Genomic DNA, 23,126 nt, shown 5'->3' on the forward strand with positions numbered 1-23,126 from the left:
CATGGAGAATTGCTTTAGGAAACCAGATACCTGTGCTTTCACTACAAAAGGTACAAGTTTTTAGTTGCTTTACCTCAGTGCCAACAGAAGGCTGCTGACCTGAATAAACGGAATCTGGAGGTGGTCCCCCATACTTCCTCTGTCCAGTGGTCACATCAAGTGTGTAGCCTGTTCTTTCCAAGAGTGCCTTGAAAAGTTCAAACGTCATTAATACATTTAATTCACTAGACCACACCCATACGTTTAGCAGTTAACATCCACCTTGCTCAAATCTTTCCAATTATCTTGGCATGTTCCCTCATAAACAAGTTTGTGATGTCTGTTTCAAAATTTCCCCTTAATGTGTACTTGTTATACTTCTAAATTATTACCAAAATTCCAGTGTCTTGTTCAAATTACTTTCTAGTCTCTACTTAATTGAATAGTGTGCTTAATGGACAACAAAAAGATCAATCCATCAGCAACTTTCAAGACAAGATGTACTACTCTATTAACACCACCTTAAAAAATGATTGTACCTAATTTGGTTGAGTATCTTTCAAGTCTGGATCTCTTACCCAATAAATTCCCTATAACCCCACTCCTAGGTACATACTGCCATTCTGGGCATTGTGCCAACCTCAGAAGAAATTACACTTCCCAAACCAAGTCTAGAAACTTGTGAGCTACAGGGGAAAAAATCTCCTATTATTTGACATTTATGTGCCATATTTCATGGGACAGCATGGGTCATTCAGAAAAAGTAACAGCCAAAATGACTTTTAAACCTTTATGAGACTGCAACGTTACATAACCTCTACATTTTAATTCCCAAAATGTACTGTTAAAATTTACACAAGTCATATTTACTCAAAGCATTAAGAATTTATTCCTTATTCTAGGCAAAGTATAGAAAAAAGTATAGGCCGGGTGTGGTGGCTCACACCTGTAATTCCAACACTTTGGGAGGCCGAGGTGGGTGGATCACAAGGTCAGGAGTTCAAAACCAGCCTGGCCAAGATGGTGAAACCCCGTCTCCACTAAAAATACAAATAATTAGCCCAGCGTGGTGGCACGCACCTGTAATCCCAGCTACTCCAGAGGCTGAGGCAGAGAACTGCTTAAAACTGGAGGGGCAGAGTGCAGTGAGCCAAGATAGCGCCACTGCACTCCAGCCTGGGTGACAGAGCGAGACTCCATCACAAAAAACAGAAAACAAAAAACAAACAAAAAAGAAGCATAGTCCTCCATTATCTGAAGGAAAAAAGTCAAATTATTCCCCTTCTCCACTGTCTCAACCACGAAGCACAAAGTGGTTTCCCAAACAAAACCAATTCCATTAGCTAGTACATTCTGAAATAAAAACACACTAACCCTAGCCATCTGACAAAATGTATCAAAATGCTATTATTTAGGGTCACCTAAGTCTCTGAAAATTACTGGACAGACTTTTAAAACTTCTAACTCAAAGGACACTAAATGTTTATGAAAAATACTGTAATTCATAAAAACATTTATAAACTTGCTCACATCTATGACTATAACATAAACTCAATCACTGATAGCTTATCTTTCCATTTTCTCACATGTAATCCCTGTGCTATAAAGGAGTTTTTTAACCTTAATCATTATGACCCAAATAACACTTTTTGTCAATCCATAAAAACAAAAAGGAAAAACTTATTCCCTCTGTCAAACTTCCTCTAAAAATGTCTCTATGCCATTTTACCACAACTTAGGTCTCATCAAAAATTTAAGCGGACGGGTGTGGTGGCTCACACCTGGTAATCTCAGGACTTTGTGAGACTGAGGCGGGTGGGTCATGAGGTCAAGAGATCGAGACCATCCTGGCCAACATGGTGAAACTTCATCTCTGCTAAAAATACAAAAATTAGCTGGGTCTGGTGGTGCCTGCCTGTATTCCCAGCTACTCAGGAAGCTGAGGCAGGAGAACTGATTGAACCCGCGAGGTGGAAGTTGCAGTGAGCCAAGATCACACCACTGCACTCCAGCCTGGGCGACAGAGTGAGACTGTCTCCCCACAAAAAAATAAAAAAAAAAAAAAAATAAAGTAAGCCATCCCCTTCCAAAAAAAACTGAAAGTCACAAACTAAAAGTTTAAAAATTTTAGTAAGTTCTATCTAGCTCACAAATGCAGACTTAATTACAACTGAATTACAATAGAGACAACTATACACCACTTTTATGGAAAAACTAGATTTACAGATAAAACTCAATTCACTCACAGCTAGATCTGTGAAAGCCTCAAATTCATGGCTGTCTTTACACAGCTAAATCCATATACCAACCTTTTCCATATTCTAGGCTTTCCCTGTGTCCACACCAATACAACAATGCTCAAGGCCTATACCCTTAACCGATTTTTTAAAACCATACGCTTGGCTCAACAGCCCTGGCACACTACAAAGCACACCAGGTTAAAAAGTAGTATGATCCCCACATTGTCTATAAATAAGAAAACTCGCCAGTATAAAGATCAAAACTGAGCTGAATTTGAAGCCACTCAGTATAATCTTAAACCAGAAAAAAGAGCCTTCCCCTCCTAGCCTCAGTTTCTCATTTACATATACACACTAAACAATCTTACTGTTAAAGCTGCTTTGAGAAATAATCTAATAATCCACACTGATGGAAGTGGAGGGCAGCAGGTTTAACATTCTAAATTGACTGGGGTTTGAGAGTCCTAAGAAAAACAGTTGCCAAGTGTACATTCTCCACCAGTATTGAACTGTCAGTAAGCTGGCTTTCCAGCTTTTCAAAAAATAATCTAGAGGTATGATGGGTGTATTTATCTTAATCTTTTATCAGAACTACCAATAGAAGATTTAAACATCAGTAGCTGGATAACATGATAAACTTCACAGCAAACTGCTTTAGAAACAAATAGTTAAAAGAAACGAAAAAAAAAACAGGAATTAGGAGAGATTGATGAATTATCTCAACATCTAACATACATCCATTTCATACCCAAGGAATATTTACCAAAATTAGGAAAGTTAAAAGAACTTTAAAACTAAAGGGAGTATAGAAAGACATACCTTAATTTTTGCCTCATCTGGTCCTTTACTAGAATCTGCTACTTTGGTCCCTTGTTTTTCTCTCTGCCTATAAGTCTTCATGACTCCACATAAAAAGGCACTTTTGTTCTGCAAAAAAATGTTCCATTAATATTTAACAATAACCATATCTGAGTCTAATAAAATTTAGCAGACAGTATCAAAACTACTCAAATTTTTTAACTCTTTTCACACTGACATTAACATTACCTGAACATGAGAGAGATCACTGTCTTTAAACTGTTGAAGAACTGCCAATGCACCGTCTTCATTGAATTCTTTTAAAGCTTCAATAGCTCTTTCATCTAAATCACTATGTGCAACTAGCCCTGGAAAAAATAAAGGTTATCAGCTTTTAATATTTTTAGAAAAGATTTTTTTGAGAAGACTATGTTGGCAATACAGGTATATGTGTGCCTTTACAATTCTTCTACTCCCCTTATCCATATCTGGAAAAAAAAAAAAAAAACACACTTCAGCCACTCTGAACTGCATCCTGAACTAAACAGGCCCTGCCAACCACACTTAGAATAATGAGCTAACTTCTTTTACATCTTTTATCTCCAAAGTCTGATAGCTCTGAGCACTACAGTATGTCTACAGTATACAGGCTTACGAATCCCAGAATCAACCAACAAAGTACCAAGCATGACAACTGAACCTCTACTCATTTCAAATACCACCAGAAAAAGTTAACAGCCGCACCAAAAAGACAAGAAAACGAGTCTACAGTTACCAAGTTATTTAAAAAGAATCCTACTATAAAAATACTCAAAAAAGTCACATGGCCTGTTCCCAACATTAGCAGCTGTTGCTACTATCATATACTTACTTATCCATCAGGCCAGCATGCAAGCCAGCCTTTAGCTCCTAACCTTCTCTTTTTCCCTCCCTCTATACATCTTAACCTCTACTTCAAACTTAAATTAACCAGCTATCACAACAAGCAAAACTCCAGTTCCCACACTTATTGGAAACCACAAAAAGTTGCTATTTTAGCTCAAAGCCAGAAATCCAATAGAAAAATTTCATAATGTAATTTTGCAAGTGTTAGTTCTTACCTGCAACGTAAATTTCATCTAGTTTTTCAGCAACTTTCTGTGGTAAACCAGCATCAAGCAATGTCTGAAAATTTTCTGAATGGATAACTGCAGAAGTAGTATCCATGGGCTCTTCAGTACCATTTCCATTAACATGTTCTGTAGCCATGTTTCCAGAGATCTGTTCAAACGCAATAAGCAAAATTAAACTAGGATCTTCAAAAAGAATAGAGGACAATATGAGAGCCCCATCTTTACTTTCTCTACCATTGACTACACCTGCTAGCCTGTGTCTCCCTTTAAAAAAAGCCTTACAGTCACTATCGCCTGACAAGCCAGATTTGGAGCACAGGGCACAGAAGGACCGATTCACTATATTCTTCCTTAGCACCTCCCCTGACTCACCTGCTAACACTCCGTAGGAAAAACCATATTACAAATACAGCCCAATCAGCACGGGTACGAGCCAGCGTGTCACATGCAGCTGTGCCCGTTCGGAAAATGAGGTGTGTGTGGAGAAAGCAAAACTGGGCTCGTCTCTCTCAAAGATAAACCCCCAAAGTGCGCGCTTTTCCCGCCTGCCGCTTATAGATCGGTAACAACAGCCAGCGAAGAACAAAGCGCTCATACAAGCCACCTTCCCACCACCCAATTTCTCCACCCTTCAACCCCGCACCCCAAAGCCCGCCCCTGACTCCGCACCGAGAGCGGCAGTCTCACCACTGCGGCCGCCAGGAGCCCATTAGAAACACGTGCTCTGCGCCTTCCAATGTCCTACAACTTCCTTCAACGGAAACCCAACGAATCCCAAACCAAGACGACCATCACTGGTTCCCAACATCAATCCGAAGCCGCGGTCGGAGCCCCCAGAAAGCTGCAGCAGCACAATCGCGCCCCTAAACACCGAGGCAGTGGCGGCGCCAGGCCACAGGCTCTCCCCGCCCCCCAGCGCTGCCGTCTCCGCCGTGACACATGGCTCTCCGCCCCGGGCGCTCCCCGGGCGCCGGCGACCCCCGGCCGCCCGCCCGGCCGAGACGTGACCCGTGGCGCGCGGTGCAGGTCCCCACCCCTTAACCCCTCCGTGCAGTGACTGCGGCGCCGGCCCGGCAACCCAGCAGCTTGAGGGCGTTCCGCGAACAGCCCAACGCCCGCGGGACTGTGAGCACCGCCCAAGCTCGCCGCACGGCTGCGGGACGAGACCCACTCCTCTCCGCCCACTCCCGCGCCGCGGCGACCGCCACGACAGCACCAACTCTGAAGCCGCTCGCGGTCCGTGCGGGCCACGGGACCGTGGAAGCGCCTCCTCCCAGAGCGCCGCAGACAAAGCCCGAACGGCAGCAGCACATGGAGAGGAGGAAGTGGCGGCGCGGGCTGCGGCCTACTCCCAGGCAGCCCCAGTCAACGTGCTCTTCTCCCCCTTGGAATCCATTTTCCAGAAAAGCCGGTTTCTCCCCGCGCCACCCTCCCCCAGCTCACTCCACAATGTCATGGAGCTCCCCTCCCAGACCCGGGCTCTGGCGGTCGTTACCTCCCCGTTGGGCTGAGGCGGAGGAATCCTGTCTGATGGTATCGGGTTGCGGGAAACGCGTGCTCGCTGCTCCCTGTGTCCGGCGCGAGTGGAGCTGTTGTAAAATGGCGGCCGAAGCTCACGCCGCTGGCAGCAAACCCGATCCAGTTCCACTCGCCTCCGAGCGCGCTCCCGGTGCGCGCGCGCGCCCCCGCGTGACCCCCCCCCCTTCCTTTCCCTTCCCTCCCCTCTCTCGCGCGTCCGCTTCACTCACTCACTCCCTCAGCCCCTGCCCTCCTCCAGCTCCTCCTTCTCCCACTACCACCACCACCACTAGCCTCTGTCCGCCTTCTCTCAGCCTTTCTTATTCCCGCCCCCCGTTCCTTTCCCCCACCGCTCCCACTCCCCTCTGCGGTCGCTCAGGCACGAGTAGCCGCCTTTCCCCTTCTGGCTCGCACGCTCCCTCACTCCCTCCCTTGCTTGCTCGCACTCTCGGCCCCGTCCCCCAGTCCCTGCCGAGTCGGCTCCTCTCTTTCTCTCTCCCGCGCTGACGTGACGACGTAGCCTACGCCTCGGGACGCGCGCCCGTGGGCTCCGCCCCCCACGCCGCACCGCCTTCCCCGCTACTCACCCTTAGGTGGGGGGTGGGGGAGGCACAAGACCCCGCCCTTCCGCTCCGGCGGCGGCGGCAGAGGGGCCGAGACTGAATGAAAGGCCCGCCCCTTCCCCTCCCGACACTCCCCCTCCCTCTCCCCTCCAGGCGGGGTGGGCCGGCTCAGCGTGTCCCACTCGTTCTCCTTTGTCAGGAGACTGGCATCTCCCCACCCCGCCCCGCCCCACCCCCACCGTGACACCACGCGCACGCCACCCCCACCGAGCTCCCGCCCGCCCCATCCCTGCCCGGTCCGGGGCTGGCGGTGCAGAGTGCTGTGGGCGCTGAGTGCGACTGCCGCTTCCCGGAGGGCACCCACCGGTCTGTGCGCGCCGGGCCCCCGCCCCCGGCTCCGCGGCCGCGTAGCCGTTCCAGGCGGTGTCCACGCCGCTGCCACCGCCCCGCACTCTCCTCCTCGGGAAGCTGCAGGCGCACGTGTCCCCCGGGGCGGGGCGAGGCAGACAATGGGGCCGCGGGGGAGGGGAGCGGCTCGGAGACCCGCAGACCTTTGCTCTGCCGGACCGGCGGTACTTGAGTGCGGGAGTCGCCCCTCGAGACTCGGTCTCCCCAGCTGGACAATGGGGCCTCCTCGCAGCCGCGCGGCTCGGCTTTCACGGGAACCTTGGGCGATGGGAGGGGCGCCCCAGGCTTGGACGAGGAAACCCCGGCTGCTTTTGAAGGGGGAATGGGGCTGGCTCCAGTGGAGCGAGGAGCGGCTCCCGCCTTGGGATGACACGAAGGCCAGATTTGGAAGCGAAACCGCCCGGTGGTGAAGGGTTGTGCAATACTCCGTTTCAGTCCCTGGCCTTTTAAGCAGTTAAGGGCTTCTTCCTGGCACAGTTTGAGCGACTTGAAACAGCACAAAGCTGCGTGGTTAGAACAACTTTGAGAAAAATGTCTTTCTTTTTTAAACAAAAATAAAACCTTGGCAACTAAGTCTTAGGTGAAGTGACATTTCCTTTGTAATCGTTTACTAGGTACAAGAAAGAAGACAAAGGCATTTGAATTACAGACGCGATATGGATACTAATTTTATCCAGGGCAGCTGTAATGAAAAATAGTAACAATGTCCTTTTGATTAAAAAGCTTATTTTTAAGAGCTTACTGGTTCCCCAGATGAGCTCTGTACTATAACAAATCAATGGTCTGAGGAAAAGTTAGGTAAGCGCTCTCCAAAGTGCACAAGCACATAAAATGCTAGATTATTTTCGTAGCTACCTGGATGAAATATGAAGTACGTTTTACCCAAAGCACCACATAGCCAACCTGTTTAGTAAGGATTTGAGATCACCACCTAAGATTCCTTACTGTCAAACATATGTGGTATTCAGCTACTTCAGCCTTAGGGATTTTTGTTCACAACGCAGAGGTTGTGGTTAATGATATACATGAAAAACAAAATGTTTAAGAGAAAACTATGAAAATAGAGTCATACTATATAGATTAAACAAGAATTAAAATGGTCTGAAACATATAACACTTTGTTTAGACCTTCCTGGGTGTTAAATTTTTTTTTAAAAAGTGCCTTGACCTGGGTAAAGACTCCCAAATTAAAATCTCTAGCTCTTCTCTGACATCTAATTCCTTTCTCTAGCCACGCCCTCAACGTTTATGTGGGCTTTCTGGCACTCCAGATCAGCATTTCAGGAAACTGAGCCCGTGATATTCCCCCAATCTTCCATGTACAGTTCCCATCTCAATGAACGTCCCCCACATGAATTGCTGTAGCTGACCATTCAAGGCACTTCCTTCTCTACACTGCCATATCAGTTAATCAAGTCCTGTCAATCTGTCTCCCAAATATATCTCCATTTATCTGTATGTTGCAACCACCCAGGTGAAGCCACCATTATCTACCACCTGTACTAATGGCATAGCCTCCTGATTAATCCACTCTTACAGCTCTTCTAATCTGTTTAAAGCCCAGGTCATCTTTCCGTATGACTCTGTCTCCTGTGTAGGCTCTCTCCCTCCCTTGACCTCCTCTCTCTTAATTGCAAGTAAGATCCTATGGTGCATCTGCTTAAAACCCTTCATTAGCTTCCAATTACACTTAGAACAACAGCCAAAATCCTTAACTAGATCAACAAAGCTCTCCAAGATCTGTCCCACCTGTCTCCCCAGCTCATCTCAGACACTTTCTGGCTTCAGCCTGGCCTTCTTTGATACTGGCATTTCTTTTTATTTGAGACAGAGTCTCGCACTGTCACCTGGGCTGGAGTGCAGTGACGTGATCTCGGTTCACTGCAACCTCCACCTCCCAGGTTCAAGTGATTCTCCTGGCCTCAGCCTCCCAAATAGCTGGGATTACAGGTGCCCGCCACCATGACCTAATTTTTTTGTATTTTTGTTAGACTCGGGGGTTTCACTATGTTTGCCGGGCTGGTCTCGAACTCCTGACTTCGTGATCTGCCCGACTTGGCCTCCCAAAGTGCTGGGATTACAGGCGTGAGCCACCGTGCCAGGGCTCGTTTTTTGGTTTTTTGTTTGTTTGTTTTTGAGTCTTGCACTGTCGCCCAGGCTGGAGTGCAGTGGGGAGATCTCAGCTCATTGCAATCTGCGCCTCCCAGGTTCAAGCGATTCTCCTGCCTCAGCCTCCCCAGTAGCTGGGATCACAGGCACCCACCACCACACCCGGCTAATTTTTATATTGTTAGTAGAGACAGGGTTTCACCATGTTTGCCAGGCTGGTTTCAAACTCCTGACCTCAGGTGATCCACCCACCGCAGCCTCCCAAAGTGCTGGGATTACAGGCGTGAGCCACTACTCCTGGCAGATTATTCATTAGTTTCATTGCTGTCTTTTCATCCATGTAAGCTTTGAAACAGTGAGAAGGTGCAGCCCTGTTGAGTCGTCAACTAATGAAAGAAAGGAATATAGGCAGGCCCGTTTGGATTTTTCACTCGTCCAAAATTCTTTCACCCAGTCAATGCCACACCGCCACACTGTTTTTGTTTTGTTTTGTTTTTTAAGGCATATTTTCTTCTTTACTGCATTTTCTAAATTTCTTGCCATTAACATATATTAATTTTATAATGGGCCAGGGAACCCTTCAGTTCACATGGTGAAAATTCACAGCACACTTTTTCCATAGAACCATAAAAACCTAATGTCGAAATAGACCATAGAAGCCATTCAACCTAATGTTTCTAGTAATCAAGAAAAGCTTTGTACAATCTCTCACATCTTTTTTTTTTTTTTTTGAGACGGAGTCTCGCTCTGTCACCCAGACTGGAGCGCAGTGGCCAGATCTCAGCTCACTGCAAGCTCCGCCTCCCGGGTTCACGCCATTCTCCTGCCTCAGCCTCCCGAGTAGCTGGGACTACAAGGCGCCGCCACCTCGCCCGGCTATTTTTTTGTATTTTTAGTAGAGACGGGGTTTCACCGTGTTAGCCAGGATGGTTTCGATCTCCTGACCTCGTGATCCGCCCGTCTCGGCCTCCCAAAGTGCTGGGATTACAGGCTTGAGCCACCGCGCCCGGCCAATTTTTGTATTTTTTTAGTAGAGGGGAGTTTCACCGTGTTAGCCAGGATGGTCTGGATCTCCTGACCTCGTGATCCGCCCGTCTTGGCCTCCCAAAGTGCTGGGATTACAGGCGTGAGCCACCGCGCCCGGCCACAAATAATTCTTAAAACTCAACAATAAGAAAACACACAATCTAATTTAAAAATTGGCAAAAATGTTGATATCAAGTGTTAGGCAAATAAAAAACAAAAAAAAAATTTTTTTTGTTTTTTGTTTTTTTTTGAGACAGAGTCTTGCTCTGTTTCCCAGGCTGGCGTGCAGTGGCACACTCTTGGCTCACTGCAACCTCCACCTCCTGGGTTCAAGCAAGTCTCATGCCTCAGCCTCCCTAGTAGCTGGGATTACAGGCTTCTGCCACCAGGTCTGGCTAATTTTTGTATTTTTAGTAGGGACAGAGTTTCAACATTTTGGACAGGCTGGTCTAGAACTCCCGACCTCAGTGATCCACCCGCCTCGGCCTCCCAAAATGCTGGGATTACGGGCATGAGCCACTACACTTGGCAACAACAACAACAACAAAATTTAATGAGCAAAAAATCTGAACAGATAGCCCACCAAAGGGGATGTACAAATGGCAAATAAGCATGTGAAAACATGCTGAATATCATATGTCATCAGGGACTTGCAAATTAAAACAGAAAATAGCCAAGATATGAAATTAACCCAAGTGTTCATCAGTGGATGAATGGATAACAGAAAATGTGGTATACATACACAATGGAATATTACTCAGACATAAAAAAAGAATGAAATTCTGTCATTTGCAGCAAGATAAATGGAATCTGGAGACCATTATGCTAAATGAAATAAACCAGGCACAGAAAGACAAATATCACATGTTCTCATTCATGTGTGGGAGTTTAAAAAGTTCATCTCTTGAAGGTAGAGAACAGAGTGATAGTTACCAGAGTCTGAGGGGAGGGAGGCGTGTTGAAGAGAGGTTGGTTAATTGGTACAAATATACAGTTAGATAGAAGGAATAAATTCTAGGGTTTGATAGCACAGGAGGGTGACTATAGTTAACAATATATTGTATATTTCAAAATTACTAGATTTGAAATGTTCCCAACACAAATAAATTATAAATGTTCAAGGTGATGGATATCCTAAATACCCTGAGTTGACCATTACACATTGTAGCATGTATCAAAATACCACATGTACCCTATAAATATGTACAAATATTCTATATCAATATTTTTAAAAAACAGTGAGATAGTATTATATACCTATTAGAATGGCCAAAATCCAAACCACTGACAACACTAAATGCTGATGAGGATGTGGAGCAACAGGAACTTACATTCATTGCTGGTGGGAATGCAAAATGGTATAGTCACTTTGGAAGACAGTTTGGCAGCTTCTTGCAAAACTAAACATACTGTTACCATACAATCCAGCAATCACACTCTGGTATTTACTCGAATGTGTTAAAAACATGTCTACCCCAAAACCTGCACACCAATGTTTACAGTAGCTTTATTCACAGTTGCCAAAAATTGGAAGCAACCAAGATGTCCTTCAATAGGTGAATGAATAAACAAACTGTGATACATACAGGATGGAATATTATTTGGCACTCTAAAGAAATAACATATAAAACCACAAAAAAACATGGAGGAATCTTAAGTACTTGTTGCTAAGTAATAGAAGCCAATCAAAAAAGGCTATATACTCTATGATTACAATCATATGACATTCTGGAAAAGACAAAACTATAGAGACAGTAAAAAAAATCAGTAGTTAGGCCAGACACGGTGGCTCATGCCTGTAATCCCAGCACTTTGGGAGGCCGAGGCGGGGGAATCACGAGGTCAGGAGATCGAGACCATCCTGGCTAACGCGGTGAAACCCCATCTCTACTAAAAAATACAAAAAGTTAGCTGGGCATGGTGACTGGCACCTGTAGTCCCCGCTACTCGGGAGGCTGAGGCAGGAGAATGGCATGAACCCAGGAGGCCGAGCTTGCCATTAGCCGAGATCGCGCCACTGCACTCCAGCCTGGGCAACAGAGTGAGACTCCATCTCAGAAAAAAAAAAAAAAAATCAGTCCTTGCCAGGGGCTCAGGGGAAGGGAAGGAGAAATGAATACATTGAACATGGGATTTTTTACAGTTGTGAAATTATTCTATCTGATGCTGTAATGATGAAGACATGTCATTATATATTTGTCAAAACTCATAAAATGTAAAACAAATAGTGAACCTTAATGTAAACTATAGACTCTAGTTAATAAGAATGTATTAGTATTCATTTGTCAATTGTAACAAATGAAGAAATACACAGACTAATGCAATATGTTAATAATAGAGGAAACTAGGGGGTGGAGGAGGTGTTGGTGAGAGGGTAAACGGAAATTCTGTACCTTCTTATTTTTCTGTAAATCTAACAGTGAGCTAAAATAATTGTTTATTCATTAAAAGAAGGCTGATGTTTTAAACATACTAGAAATGTTAAACATTCTTTGTGTTGGTTTTATCTTTTTTTTTTTTTTTTTTTTTTTGAGACAGAGTCTCACTCTGTCGCCCAGGCTGGAGTGCAGTAGTGCGATCTCGGCTCACTGCAAGCTCTGCCTCCCGGGTTCACGCCATTCTCCTGCCTCAGCCTCCCGAGTAGCTGGGACTACAGGCGTTCGCCACCAGGCTTGGCTAATTTTTGTATTTTTAGTAGAGACGGGGTTTCACCATGTTGGCCAGGATGGTCTCGATCTCCTGACCTTGTGATCCACCTGTCTTGGCCTCCCAAAGTGCTGGGATTACAGGCGTGAGCCACCGCGCCCGGCCTTTTTTTTTTTTTTCTTAAAGGTTAGAAACTCAGTGTCATTTCAGCTTTTTGGCTTTTAACTTTTATGATAGAAGGTAATGGATTAAATTGCCAGAAGCCACAGAGTATATACCAGTAACTACAAAAAAGACAGGGATAATGTAAACGTAAACCCAAACAATGGTTTTTATCCAGGTATTCCCATGCTAATCTAAATGGAGCTCCAGAATAAGAGCAATCTTGGTTGTTCAGATTTCAAGATGATTCATTGCACAAAAAAAGAAAACTATTGTGATAGTTGTTTTCACCGAACATGTCCATCATGGTGTATCTGAAAGCTCTTTTCCAGGGTGACTCCACCCAAAGCTCCTGCTAAGGGAGCAGCCTAGGCTGTCTTACTCTGCAACACCCACTCATCCTTGCCTTGCCACAACTAATTGGACCAGCGTCTGGAACCAGAAGATTCCTATAGAAAAAAAAAACCAAAGGTAGAATCAGTGTAATGAGGAGGGAGTTAGAGCTGGGGCTATAAGAGGTCATGTCAAACTAAGTTATAAGACAGCAGAAACTATAAATAAGCAGGGCCCAGGATGAATTTGGAGAAGTTAGCAGGAAGCCAGATTACACAGGAAATCACTGAAAGATTTCAAATGTTTAAAATTAGTATTTAGGGCAGGGTGTGGTGGCTCACGCCTGTAATCCCAGCACTTCAGGAGGATGAGGCAGATGGATCACTTGAGGCAAGGAGTTGAAGACCAGCCATGGCGAAACCTCGTCTCTACTAAAACTACAAAAATTAGCTGGGTACGGTAGTGCGTGCCTGTAATCCCAGCTACAGGGGAGGTTGAGGCATGAGAATCACTTGAACTAGGGAGGCGGAGGTTGCAGTGAGCCAAGAGAGCCTAGATTGTGCCACTGCACTCCAGCCTGGGCAAAAAGAGTGAAACTGTGTCTCAAAAAATAAATAAATAAACAAACAAACATAAGATGAAATAAAATTAGTGTTTAGAACTTTAGAAACTGAATAGTTATTGGAGGTTGAGGATAGAAGTGGAACCAGATGAGGGGTGGCAGTTACTTGGACTAAAGGTGTGGTGAAGGAAATAGAAGTGGGCATATTCACAGTGTATTTTCAAATATAGTTTGCCAAGGACTTAATGATGGACTGAAAGTAGGGAGTAAGGGAGCAATTGGGTGGTTGTTTGTATCACTGACGGAGTTGGAGAGGAAGGTAGAGTAAGAGATTTCAAGTGTGTGTCGGTGAGGAAACAATCAGGAAAGCAAAACCACTATGAGTATTATGAAATAAAGGTTTTATTATGGGAATACTAATTTATATGAGATAAGAGAAGCTGAGAAAGTAATGATCCAAAAGGGAGACTTGGAGAATGAGCAATGTCACTAACCAGCCCTTCACAAGGCTGGGAGAATGAGGAGAGCTTACAGGACAATCTGGAAGCCAACCATGTCTTGTTCCTGGAGTGAGACCATGGAAAGGAACTATCTAGAAGGCTGTTCTTGGCCAGGCATTGTGGCTCACACCTGTAATCACAGGACTTTGGAAGGTTGAGGCCGGCAGATTGCTTGAGCTCAGGAGTTCAAGACCAGCCTAGGCAACATGGTGAAACCCCCATCTCTAGCAGGGCAAAGTGGTGCACACCTGTGGTCTCAGCTACTTGGGAGGCTGAGGTAGGACTGCTTGAGTCCAGGAGGTCAAGTCTGCAGTGAGCCGAGATTGTAGCACTGCACTCCAGGACGAGATTTTTGTCTCAAAAAAATGGCTGTTTTGTGGCTGGTGGCAGGCCTGTGGTCACTGTTGGTTACCAGGGCTCACAATTGGGTAAAAGAACAGGCTACAGACCAGGGTAGAGCAAGATGAAGATGAAACCTACCAGCACTTCTGCATGTGCTTTTCACTACATTTAACCAAGTTAATTGCATTTTGTTGTTTCTTCAGTTTCTTCTAAACTAGAATGAAAATGTCCAAAACCATAGCAACTAGCTACATGTGGCTACTTACATTAATTATAATAAAGTCGGCCAGGTATGGTGGCTCACGCCTGTAATCCCAGCTCTTTGGGAGGCCAAGGTTGGCGGATCACAAGGTCAGGAGATTGAGATCATCCTAGCCAACACAGTAAAACCCCGTCTCTACTGAAAATACAAAAATGAGTCGGTCATGGTGGTGGGTGCCTGTAGTCCCAGCTATTCGGGAGGCTGAGGCAGGAGAATGGCATGAACCCAGAAGGCAGAGCTTGCAGGGAGCCGAGATTGCACCACTGCACTCCAGCCTGGGCAACAGAGCAAGACTACATCTCAAAAAACAAACAAAAAAATAGAATAAAGTCTAAAATTCAGTTCTTCAGCCACACTAGCCACATGTCAAGTGCCCAGTAGCTACATGTGACTTGAGATGAACACATCAATATAGAACTTTTCCAATCTTTGCAGAAAGTTCTACTGAACATGTTTCCTTAAAATAAATAATACTCCCTCTCTTTATTTGGCTAGATTGAGGTCTTTAATCTAGCACAAAAGGACCCAATTAGAATAGAGTCACTTGAGACTTAACCATTTGTATAAATTAATTGCATTATTGTATCTATTTTTTCAACTCAGCTGACAAAATGTGACTAGTTCTTCTCTCCCTGTATTTGCATAGAGATTAGTGAAGAGATGAAAAGCCAGCAAGAAGCATATGAGGAAATAAAAGTCCTAGATAACTCAATCACAGAATTCTCCAAGAAGACAAGGATAATCATATAGTTTATCAGACTACTAACTTGTGTATCTGTAGTCCTACTTTTATTTTAAATATTTTCGTTATAAAAGATAATACATGCTTCAGTAAAAAATTCAACCATTATATAAACATATGAAATAGAAATAAAAATGTCCTGTAATCTCATTGCCAAAGAGAGCTGCTATATAAAAATATAATCTGTATTTCTTTCAGTTTTTTTCTTTCTAGATACTAATATTATTTTCACATGTTTAACAAGAATGGTTTCATATCATACATGTTATCTTATGACCATAACTAGCTTTTTCACCTAATATGTATATTTGGGCACGTTCCCTTGTCAGTATACTTCATACTTCATATACTTCAATTTTCAATAGTTGCATAGATTTTACTTTATAGGAGTTTCATAATTTCTATAGCCATCCTATTACTGGTGAGCATTTGGATGGGTTTTTGTTTGTTTTTGTTTTTTTGTTTTATCCATCACAAACAATTCCATAATAAAAGTCTTTGAGTATTTCTGTTATATAAGCAGATTTTCATCTACCTCCTTTTTCATGATCTTGACAATTATTTAAATTTATTGCTAAGTTGGCAATTTTATATAGAGGAATTTGCATATAAATAAATGAAGAATATAACTTTTAAAATATTAAATCAGTTGCTAAATGGATTCAGTCATGTGTATATTTACTTTGTGTAAATGTTGGTTAGGGAAAAGAGTACACATATAAACCCCAAAGTCTAAAAATGCTCAAAACCCATTCTATAACTGGAAAAGAGGTGCAAGTGTTAGAGTATAGAAAGGGTAGTTACCGGGTAGAAGGAAAACATAGCCTTAGGGATGGGAAGAAATAAAACTGCATGAAAAGGAATTAAAATTGCCATAGGAGGTTTTAATACTGCACTTTCCTAGGCTAAGGCTGACAATAAATAAGGACAATAATATTAAGTAATTTTATTAGTAAGTTTAAAGTAGTATTATATATATATGTTGAACTTGGTATTTACAGAGAATACAACTTTTCAAGCATTTACAGAATGCTGACAAAAATCATGCTCTAGGTCACAAAAAAACCTGCAATAAAATTTTTTTTTTTGAGATGGAGTTTTGCTGTTGTTGCCCAGGCTGTAGTGCAATGGCGCCATCTCGGCTCACTGCAACCTCCGCCTCCCGGGTCCAAGCGATTTTCCTGCCTCAGCCTCTGGAGCAGCTGGGATTACAGGCACCCACCACCATGCCCGGCTAATTCTTTGTATTGTTTGTTTGTTTGTTTGTTTTTGAGACGGAGTCTGTCTCTGTCGCCCAGGCTGGGGTGCAATGGCCGGATCTCAGCTCACTGCAAGCTCCGCCTCCCAGGTTTACGCCATTCTCCTGCCTCAGCCTCCCGAGTAGCTGGTACTGCAGGCGCCCGCCACCTCGCCCGGCTAGTTTTTTGTATTTTTTTAGTAGAGATGGGGTTTCACCGGGTTAGCCAGGATGGTCTCGATCTCCCGACCTCGTGATCCGCCCGTCTCGGCCTCCCAAAGTGCTGGGATTACAGGCTTGAGCCACCGCACCCGGCTAATTCTTTGTATTTTTAGTAGAGACGGGGTTTCAACATGTTGGTCAGGCTGGTCTTGAACTCCTTACCTCAGGTGATCCACCCGCCTCGGCCTCTCAAAGTACCGGGATTACAGGGGTGAGCCACCGCGCCCAGCCAACAAATTTTAAAAAGCAAAATCGAATAGCCTAAATCTTCTGAATTCCTACCCCTACAAATTAACCACAAAAGGTTAGTCAAAAACTATGCCCCAGTTAGAATATTTAACTGGATTTTATTTATTTATGTATTTATGTACTTATTTATTTATTTATTTATTTATTTATTTGAGACGGAGTCTTGCTCTGTTGTCAGGCTGGAGTGCAGTGACTGGATCTCGGCTGACTTCAACCTCCGCCTCCCAGGTTCAAGCGATTCTTTTCAAGTAGCTGGGACTACAGGCACATGCCATCATGCCCAGCTAATTTTTTTGTTTGTTTGTTTTTTGAGACAAAGTCTTGCTCTGTCACCCAAGCTGGAGTGTAGTGGCCCCATTTCGGCTCACTGCAAGCTCTGCCTCCCGGGTTCACGCCATTCTCCTGCCTCAGCCTCCCGAGTAGCTGGGACTACAGGTGCCCGCCACCACACCCGGCTACCCAGCTAATTTTTGTGTTTTTTAGTAGAGATGGGGTTTCGCCATGTTGGCCAGGATGGTCTAGATCTCTTGACTTCATGACCTGCCCGCCTCGGACTCTCAGAGAGTGCTGGGATTACAGGCATGAGCCACCGCGCCCGGGCCAATTTGATTTTAAAACAAAAATTAAAATAAATTATTCTAAGTGTATTTTGGATTAAACAAAAAATTAAAGATCAAAATAGAATTACAATAAACATTTGGGCTGAATAAGAAAAAGCTGAGCATTAAAATCAATATTCAACAAGACCAAGGCCAAATATGAGTATCATAATGATAAAATAAACTTCTAGAACACAAAAATAAAACCTGATATTTTAATTTTTTAACTTTAATTATTGCCAGGAACAGTGGCTAGCACCTGTAATCTCAGCCACTCCGAAGGCTGAGACAGGAGGCTCTCTGGAGCCCAGAAATTCCAGGCTTCAGTGAGCTATGATCTCCAACTGCACTCTAGCCTGGGCAAAAGAATGAGTTCCATCTCTAAAAACAATTTAATTATCATTGCAATTCTATCATCAAATTATAAATGCCTAAGACTAGCATGGAGGAACACAAATTTCTCAGCACTGTTACCTGCTAGATTCCTCCTGCAGGAATCTGCTGCATGTTTGCCATACTAAATAGATGTTTGCTTTCAATTAAGGCAGGCTGTTTTCTGACTATTCTACTGTTTTTTCCTTTTTTTCATACTCTTTATAATATCTGCATTAAAGATCATTTACCATGGATGTTTACATATTGTTTTAGAATTTTTCCACCTAGTAAAGTTTGGTAGTGGCAAATTTGACATTCTGCTTTAACATCATTCTTAGGGGATATAAAGAATTTCCAGGCCATGCACAGTGGCTCATGTCTGTAATCCCAGCACTTTGGGAGGCCAAGGTGGGCAAATTGCTTGAGGTCAGAAGTTGGAGACCAGCCTGAGCAACATGGCAAAATCCCATCTCTAAAAAAAACCAAAAAAACAAACACACACACACACACACACACACACACACACAAATTACCTGGACATGGTGGCACATGCCTATAGTCCCAGCTACTCACGAGGCTGAGGTGGGAGGATCACTTGAGCCTAGGAAGTCAAAGCTGCAGTGAGTCATGTGCATGTCACTGCACTCAGCCTGGGCAGCAGAGCAAGATCCTATCTCAAAAAAAAAAAAAAAAGCTAATGCAGTATATTAATAATATTATATTTGTAATGACTTCCATTTTCCCTCTATTCGGATATTAAAAACATATCCAAATAACAGGCCTTATTTGTGTTAATGTTGGACTTACTCTGATTAAAGATGGTGGTAATCTACCCAACCACATAGTCATTGGCTCCACACAAATTTATAGACGCCAGGAATTCTTTTGAAGTCAGCATTTGATAATTTAGTCTTCCACAGACTAAAAATGAAGTGTAATATTGTAACCACAGATTTTAGCTTAATTCCAAAGTCAAAGCCAAATTTCAGTGTAATATTTATAGGCTGCAGTCAAAGCTGCACTTAGGGACAAATTTATAATCTTATGTGTTTCCACTTTGGAAAAATATAGAATGAAAGTAAATGAGCTAAGCATCACACTTCAATCAGAAATAAAGAACTATAAAATAACATGAAGTAAATTCTAAAACGGAAAAATGGAGGAAAAAATGTAAAAAAATAATTGAAAAAAAAGTAAAGTCCGGGTGCTGTGGCTTACGCCTGTAATCCCAGCACTTTGGGAGGCCAAGGCAGGCGGATCACCTGAGGTAGGGAGTTTGAGACCAGCCTGACTGATAGGGAGAAATCCTGTCTCTACTAAAAATACAAAATTAGCCAGGTATGTTGGCGCATGCCTGTAATCCCAGCTACTCGGGAGGCTGAGGCAGGAGAATTGCTTGAACCCGGGAGGCGGAGGTTGCAGGGAGCCAAGATCGCTCTGTTGCACTCCAGCCTGGGGAACGACAGCGAAACTCTGTCTCAAAAAAAAAGGAAAAAAAGAAAAAATACATTATCAAAATTAACCCGAGTAGAAAATAGACAGAGACCAAAAACTATGGTAGAAATGAAAAAGATGTTAACTAATTAACTTCCTAAAAGGTTTTTGGCCTAAATGGTTTGAAGAATAGATCCTTTGTTTCTTTCTTTTTTTTTTTCTTTTGTTGAGACGGAGTCTCACTCTGTACACAGAGTGCAGTGGGGCGATCTCGGCTCACTGCAACCTCTGCTTCCTAGGTTCGAGCAATTATGCTGCCTCAGCCGCCCGAGTAGCTGGGATTACAGGCGCCCGCCACCATGCCCAGCTAATTTTTGTACTTTTAGTAGAGGCGGGGTTTCACCATGTTGGTCAGGCTGGTCTCGAACTCCCTGACCTCAGGTGGTCTGCCCACCTCAGTCTCCCAAAGTGCTGGGATTACAGGTGTAAGCCACTGCGCCCGGCAAAGAATGGATTCTTTCATAATTACAATGTTATATAAACTGTTACATAGAATAGAAAAGATAGAAACTTTAAGTTTATTTTATAAAATTAGCATAAACTCTGATATCAAAACCCAACAGAGCACTCACACACACACACACCCAAATTCAGACTAATTGACATTATGAAAGAAATGTAAGGGCCAGGCACGGTGGCTTATTCCTGTAATCCTAGCCTATTGGGAGGCTGAAGCAGGATGATCACATGACCCCATAAGTTCAAGACCAGCCTGGGCAATATGGTGAAACCCCATCTCTACAAAAAAAATATAAAAAATTAGCCAGGCATGGTGGCATGCATCTGTAGTCCCAGCTCTTTGGGAGGCTGAGGTGGGAGGATTGCTTGGGCTTGGGGAGTGGAAGCTGCAATAAGCTTCGTTCAAACTACTGAACTGTTCGAACTACTGTTCCTGCCTGGGGAACAAAAAGAAACTCCGTCAAAAGAAAAAAAACAAAAACAAAAAAACTTCAGGTGCTGCGGTTCATGCCTGTAATCCCGCACTTTGGAAGGCTGAGACAGGTGGATGGCCTGAGGTCAGGAGTTCGAGACCAGCCTGGCCAACATGGTGAAACCCTGTCTCTACTAACAATACAAAAATTAGCCAGGCATAGTGGCGGGCACCTGTAATCCCAGCTACTTGGGAGGATGAGGCAGGAGAATTGCTTGAACCTAGGAGGCAGAGGTTGCAGTGAGCCGAGATCACATCACTGCACTCCAGCCTGGGCAACACAGTGAGACTCTGTCACAAAAGAAAAAGAAAGAAAGAAGAAAGAAATAATTTAAAAATCTGAAATAAGTACTTGCAAGTTAAATTCTGCAACTAATTTTTAAAAAGTTCTAAAAGAGCCAGTTATGGTGTCTGGTACCTGCTACTTGGGTGACTGAGGCAGGAGGATGGCTTGAGCCCAGGAGTTTGAGGCTGCAGTGAGCTATGATCTCACCACTGCACTCCAGCCTCGACAACAGAGTGAGACCGTATCTAAAAATAAAAATAAAAATAAAAAGTTGGGTGTGGTTGTTCACACCTGTAATCCCAGCACTTTGGGAAGCCAAGGTGGGCAGATCACCTGAAGTCAGGAATTCGAGGCCAACCTGGCCAACATGGTGAAACCTCTAGTCTAATACAAAATTTCTATTCTCTACTAAAAATACAAAAAAAAAAAAAAAAATGAGCTGGATCTGATGGTGGGCTCCTGTAATCCCAGCTACTAGGGAGGCTGAGGCAGGAGAATCACTTGAACCTGGGAGGTGGAGGTCGTAGTTAGCGGAGATTGTGCCATTGCACTCCAGTCTGGGAGACAGAGTAAGACCACATCGCAAAAAAAAAAAAAGAATTTATTGTGTAACACTTGATCGAATACATCATTTTAAAAGGTCAAAGAGATGAAACTATATATTTATTTAGATAGTTGCTGAAAAGGCATTTGATACAAATAAATATCCACTTTTGAGTTTTATCTTAGTTTGGGCTCCTATAGCAAATTACCATGGGCTAGGTGGTTCAACAACCATTTATTGTCACAGTTCTAGATCAAGGTACCAGCAGATCCATTGAGGGTCTTTTTCCTGGTCTGTAGATGGCTATCTTTTCACTGTATCCTCACATGACGGAAAGCAGAGAGAGATTGAGATCCTGTGTCTCCTCCTCTTTTGATAAGTGCATTAATCTCATCACGAGGGTCCTACCATCATGAACTAATCTAATCCTAATTACCTCACAAAGGCCCCACCACCAAATACCATCATATTGGGGTTTAGGATTTCAACATATGAATTGTGGGGAAACATAGACATTCAGTTCATACAAGTATTAATAACAATAAACTAGGAATTGAGTGAAACATAAACATCAAGAATACTTTTATGAAACCCAGGTAATATCACACTTAACATTGAAATACTAGGTTTCCATTAATGTAAGGACTACAAAAGATAATCTGCCCTTATTACCATTATTTAACAAGTTCTGGAAATTCTAGCAATTAAAATGAGATGTAAAACAAATAAGGATAACTATGAAAAAGAGAAGATAAATGTATCGTTATTTACAGATGATAAGGTTGTACATATTTATAACTAATAAAAAAGTTAAATAAAATAGGCAGATAAGAAAGCAGTCACTGAGCTGGGCACTGCGGTGCATGCCTATAGTCCCAGCTACGTGGGAGGATCTCTTGAGCCAGGAGTTTGAGGCTGCAATGTTCTATGATGACACCTGTGAATAGCCACTGCACTCCCATCTAGGCAACACAGCGAGACTCTGTCAAAAAAAGAAAGAAAGAAAGAAAGAAAGAAAGAAAGAAAGAAAGAAAGAAAGAAAGAAAGGAAGGAAGGAAGGAAGAAAGGAAGGAGAAAGAAGGAACGAAGGAAGGAGAAGAAAGGAAGGAAGAAAGAAAAAGAAAGAAAGAAAGAAAGAAAGAAAGAAAGAAAGAAAGAAAGAAAGAAAGAAAGAGAAAGAAAGAAAGAGAAAGAAAGAAAGAAAGAAAGAAAGAGAAAATGCAATCAATGACACCATTAACTTTTCTATATACCAGCAATATCTTGTAATCAAATATGATGGAAAAGAGTTCTGTTTCACAATTGCGATGATTTTACATACAAGTGTGTTTGTATTCACACACATATACCTACACAAACATATATAAAACATGTGCACCTTTGGATATGATGATCACATATCAGGAAAATTATAAAACTTATATTGAGAAATACATGTAAGACATGTAAATGGAGAGATACAGCATAGTCGTGGATGAGTTTGCCTAAATGTTGTAAAACTGTCACTAGTTCTAAACAGGTTTAAGACAATGAAAACCTTTGGAAATTAATTTGGCAATATATGTCAAGCTTTAAAATTATTATATTCTTGGACACAGTGATAATTTTGCTTCTAGGGCTCTATCCTAAGAAAATAATCAGAGTACTTGAAAATATTTAAGTTCAAAGTCATACATACATAACAGTGTAACATACTTTAAATAGAAAATAGAAAAAATATATTTTCAATTTGATGCAATTTAACATGATTTGTTGAGCAATTGCTATATGCCAGATTATATGCTAAATAATAGAGACACAGATGAACTCACAAAACCAAAACTTCCCTCACAAGACCAAAACTCAGCTAAGCAGTTATACAACATGGTGATTAGTTCAATGAGAGGA

The 23,126-nt window shown here is 43.1% G+C and overlaps 1 protein-coding gene across 9 annotated transcripts in view; it reads right to left on the reverse strand.

Moving 5' to 3' along the window:
* Nucleotides 1-6,710, reverse strand: part of SYNCRIP (synaptotagmin binding cytoplasmic RNA interacting protein) — a 34,170-nt gene extending 27,460 nt beyond the window's left edge. For 2 of the 9 annotated variants that reach the window (XM_010383976.2, XM_010383974.2), the window contains exons 1-5: nt 5,625-5,761; nt 4,118-4,277; nt 3,267-3,385; nt 3,039-3,146; nt 74-187 (exon numbers count right to left, since the gene is read on the reverse strand). In XM_010383976.2, coding sequence (XP_010382278.1) covers nt 74-187; nt 3,039-3,146; nt 3,267-3,385; nt 4,118-4,265 — 489 coding nt within the window. In that variant the 5' untranslated portion in view covers nt 4,266-4,277; nt 5,625-5,761. Of the gene's footprint in view, nt 1-73; nt 188-3,038; nt 3,147-3,266; nt 3,386-4,117; nt 4,278-5,624; nt 6,137-6,574 lie in introns of those variants that run through there. The other 7 variants (XM_030928791.1, XM_030928790.1, XM_010383979.2 and 4 more) reach the window with 5 other exon arrangements.
* Between the last annotated feature and the right edge of the window lie 16,416 nt (nt 6,711-23,126).

Source organism: Rhinopithecus roxellana, chromosome 4 (assembly GCF_007565055.1).
Source record: "Rhinopithecus roxellana isolate Shanxi Qingling chromosome 4, ASM756505v1, whole genome shotgun sequence".
NCBI classification, from domain to species: domain Eukaryota; kingdom Metazoa; phylum Chordata; class Mammalia; order Primates; family Cercopithecidae; genus Rhinopithecus; species Rhinopithecus roxellana.